The 3,749-nt window shown below is 34.1% G+C and overlaps 1 protein-coding gene across 1 annotated transcript; it reads left to right on the forward strand.

Annotated features, from left to right (window-relative positions):
- Window positions 1-809: 809 nt before the first annotated feature.
- LOC110462542 lies at window positions 810-2,652 on the forward strand. Its single transcript, XM_021516526.1, has 2 exons — window positions 810-928; window positions 2,095-2,652. The coding sequence occupies exons 1-2, from the start codon at window positions 922-924 to the stop codon at window positions 2,493-2,495; spliced, it is 408 nt and encodes a 135-aa protein (XP_021372201.1). The 5' UTR covers window positions 810-921; the 3' UTR covers window positions 2,496-2,652.
- Window positions 2,653-3,749: the final 1,097 nt, after the last annotated feature.

A 3,749-nucleotide genomic window follows, 5' to 3' on the forward strand; every position in this document is an offset into this window, starting at 1 on the left:
TCATGCAATTTTTGTCACTGTTACGGTGTACGGTTAGCAGTAACCTGTATCGGTTTAATATTTCTTTTTCAGTGCGTGGTTCCTTATTTCGTATCTCTAGTGGCTATTTTCAGTCACGCTCAACACTGAATATCAGACACAATTTTAGGAGTCAATGTTCAAGGTTGATCAAGTTATTTAGAGTAAAAACTTCACATCACATTAAAACTTTACATCACATTAATTCCATTTTTGCAGTATACATTGTCAGAATGCGACCGTTATCATGAATTATAAGGATTCTTTTGAAGTTTGAATTCCATTATAAACGATGCAAGTCCGTATACTGATCATTAACCCGCATTAGGAAAAAGTACCAAACTGAAGCATTATTAGTACGCTATATAAATGATTAATTGAACAAATGATTGTTCTTGTGTTTTCGTGTGACAATTAATTAGACAAACTACATATTAATGTCAAGGATATTATTCAGCACATCGTTTGTTATTACAACTACATTATATAATATTGTTGCACATACCTAAACGCACATCAAATATTACTTGAATACAGTGCATCTGTGATTCCCTGCCCAAATCAGTCTTGAAAATAAAATAGGATGAAATAGTACATTTGTTCTATTTTCAATTAATATAATGAAAACCCTTACCATGTAATCATGAAAGAAGAAACAGCCTATTTAAAGCATTGGGTTTAAAAAATTCCAGGTAAACCCTAATATAGTCATTACGTAGTACTTGTCGTAAATATGTTAGGTTTTCAGCTGACATCTGGAAAACCTTGCCCACGTAATCATGAAAGAATATATACCCGTGTCAACAGCATATATTAACAGTTAAAGCTCACACATTTACATTTAAGTGACGACTTGGTACATATCAACATCATACATACATCTTCTGATCCAGCCGCCGAAAGATGGCAGGTATGTGAATATGTTTAACTTTAAAAAGGATTAGAAGGCACACATGATATAAACGATCAAAAGATTAGAAAAATCGTATTTGTTTACCCGACATCAGTCCATTATGACATACGTTGCCACACACTTTGGATATTATATTCAGAATGATAAATTCAAATTTCTTTCGTTTGTTTAGACTCAAGATTAATTTATTATGTTGTATATTTCTGTACGCCGATTAAGGACTAATAGTGTTAAGACAGATTTTTTTAATTTTTTTTTTTATTATTAATAATTCTATCTTTATAAGATTGCATAGAATACATGTTATAATTTTGGAGATGGTGGGGTCGGAAGTTAATTTGTAATAGAAATTTTTAAACATAAGTTTATTTATAGTGTGATCTGTGATAAGGAGCACGTAAAGTGTTATAGGTAGTATTTCTCAAGTTTGAGAAGTCTACTCTGTAGTAGGGAGCAGCAGAGTTTGTATGGATGAAACACTTGTTTAAAGAGATTATGGTAAGGCTTGGCGTGTTAATTCTTTTTTAGAAAGGTCGGCAACTAAACAGAATATACCCCACGATACTTCCGGCCGCCTCAAAAAGTCTAATATACCTGTATATTGTAAAGTTTAAGAAGTGTAGTCTGCGCTAGGGAGCAGTTGAGACTGTTATTGGTTTTACTAATAACGGGCTTAGTCTTTAACACTTTCTATCTATCAACCTCAATGCCTATAGAACCCTGAAACTGAATTATGTTGAAAGGGATCCGGGTGCATTTGAAAATGAGTCAGCCTATTTGTGGACTCCTTAATTTGTAAATAGGTATTGTCTGTGGCCGTCTTTTTGCCAACATCTTAGTTAGAAATCAAAACTCGTTATAATTTTGGAAATAAATGTTTAAATATGATAATATAGAGAGTGTTCATTCTAACGATGTGAAACCAAACCATTCCTTTTGGGTATTAGGTATCGAACACAATTAAAAACATCTATGAAACATAACGACACTGATATTTTTTCTTAAAACCACATACACTCAGAAAGATCTTGGATATACTGAGTATGCCTGGTATATAAGTTATATAAGGAAAATATGTTTTTTGAAGTGTATACAAATATTGATATCAACATTGCATACAAAGGTAACAATAAAAAAACTACTAAAAGGACATTTGGTTTCAGACAATAAGGAAGAAACAATAAGAGTGTATCACCACACAAATAAGGAAGGAGCCGAGGGGATATTGCAATCAGGATATATCGCGCCATCGACTGATACGACAACAGATGCCAGATATGGTCCAGGTGCCTACATGACCAGTTATGGTCCGGAGAAAAGCCAGGACGAAATAGCAAGGAACAACTACGACGGATACCAAGATACTTTGGCAAATCAAATGGTAAAGGCGGGCAAGACGGACGCGATTATAGCCATTGACATACCAAAAAGTCAGGTTACCAAGGCAGATTCGGATCGTGACATTTATGTAGCAGAGGGAAATGTCACTCTTGCAGACAAGAATCCCAGTGTTTATGTCCGAGATAAAAGCGGAAAGGCTAATGTGTACAAACCCAAAAAGTAACCTTATCCCTCACTGCTCTTAATGAAGTATTTCTGATGCGTTTTGAAATACATGATTCATTATGATTCGCAACTTTTAAATTCGTGTCGATATATAATAACAAATATTTCCTTTCAAAGTATTTCAATTCTTTAATAAAATATATCTCTGAACTTGAGGAGTAGTCATTGTTATTACTGAGTATGTACGTATACTAGTATATCACAATGCACGCATACTTGGACTTCACATCAATGACGTGTGTAGATGAAATAATATGCCGACAGCATCCTCGATACTCCACGGGTTACGCTCACTTTCGCTCTCTTCACCCCTGGAATATGTCATACCAAAATTGAAGGCACACGAATAGCTATCTGATTGGTCTCAGGTAAAATAATTGACCAATCACTAGTCTGAAACCTGCCCTTTGAAGATTACAGAGAAGCGACACCCGCCTTCAAAACCAGCCCATCTATTATCAATTTTATATGATTTTTTTCATATTAACATTTATGATTAAAGTTAAAAGAACACATCACAAAGGACTAAGGGTTCACAACGTGTCCTGTTATACGCCAAAAAGATGTACCTGTGGTGATTTCATAAAACTGTGTTCTCTGCTCTTTGGGAAAACACTGACATGTTGATTACGTGTCAATATTCTGCTTTTACGATTTAATAAAAATCTGATAAGTGGAAATACCCGTATCCTGCAGCTTTTATCTTGTTTAAAGAGAAAGTACATTCATTTATACACCAACGTCATCAGCACAGACTCCACACGGCGAAATATAGATATCACCTTATCAAGCCAACAGTATCTAACAGGAAATAGCAGATATAGACACTCAAAGACAAGGATAAAAATCCTTGAAACATCGAAAAGAAATATGTCATGAAAACAATTCAAAACAGGTTAAACCTAAACATACCTATTAAATCTAAAATCATATGTGGAATACAGCGATACCAACCTGCTGATTGTGTATGACTTTAATTTAATTCAAAATACCCTAGTAGTTATTTTCAATCACTTTGAACACTGAAAATATCAGAAGCATTTTTGAGGAGACGATGTTCAAGGTTGATTGAGATCTTTAGAGTATCGGGCGTCAAATCCACATATATTCAAATAATTGCACCTATCTTTAAATAATTGAAGATATGTACAATTAATTGAAGATCGGTGCAATTCAATTGAAGATAGGTGCAATTCAATTGAAGAAAGGTTCACGTATGACGAATTGAATCTTCAATTGAATTGTACCTATC

The sequence above is a fragment of the Mizuhopecten yessoensis genome, unplaced genomic scaffold, assembly GCF_002113885.1.
Source record: "Mizuhopecten yessoensis strain PY_sf001 unplaced genomic scaffold, ASM211388v2 scaffold10799, whole genome shotgun sequence".
NCBI classification, from domain to species: domain Eukaryota; kingdom Metazoa; phylum Mollusca; class Bivalvia; order Pectinida; family Pectinidae; genus Mizuhopecten; species Mizuhopecten yessoensis.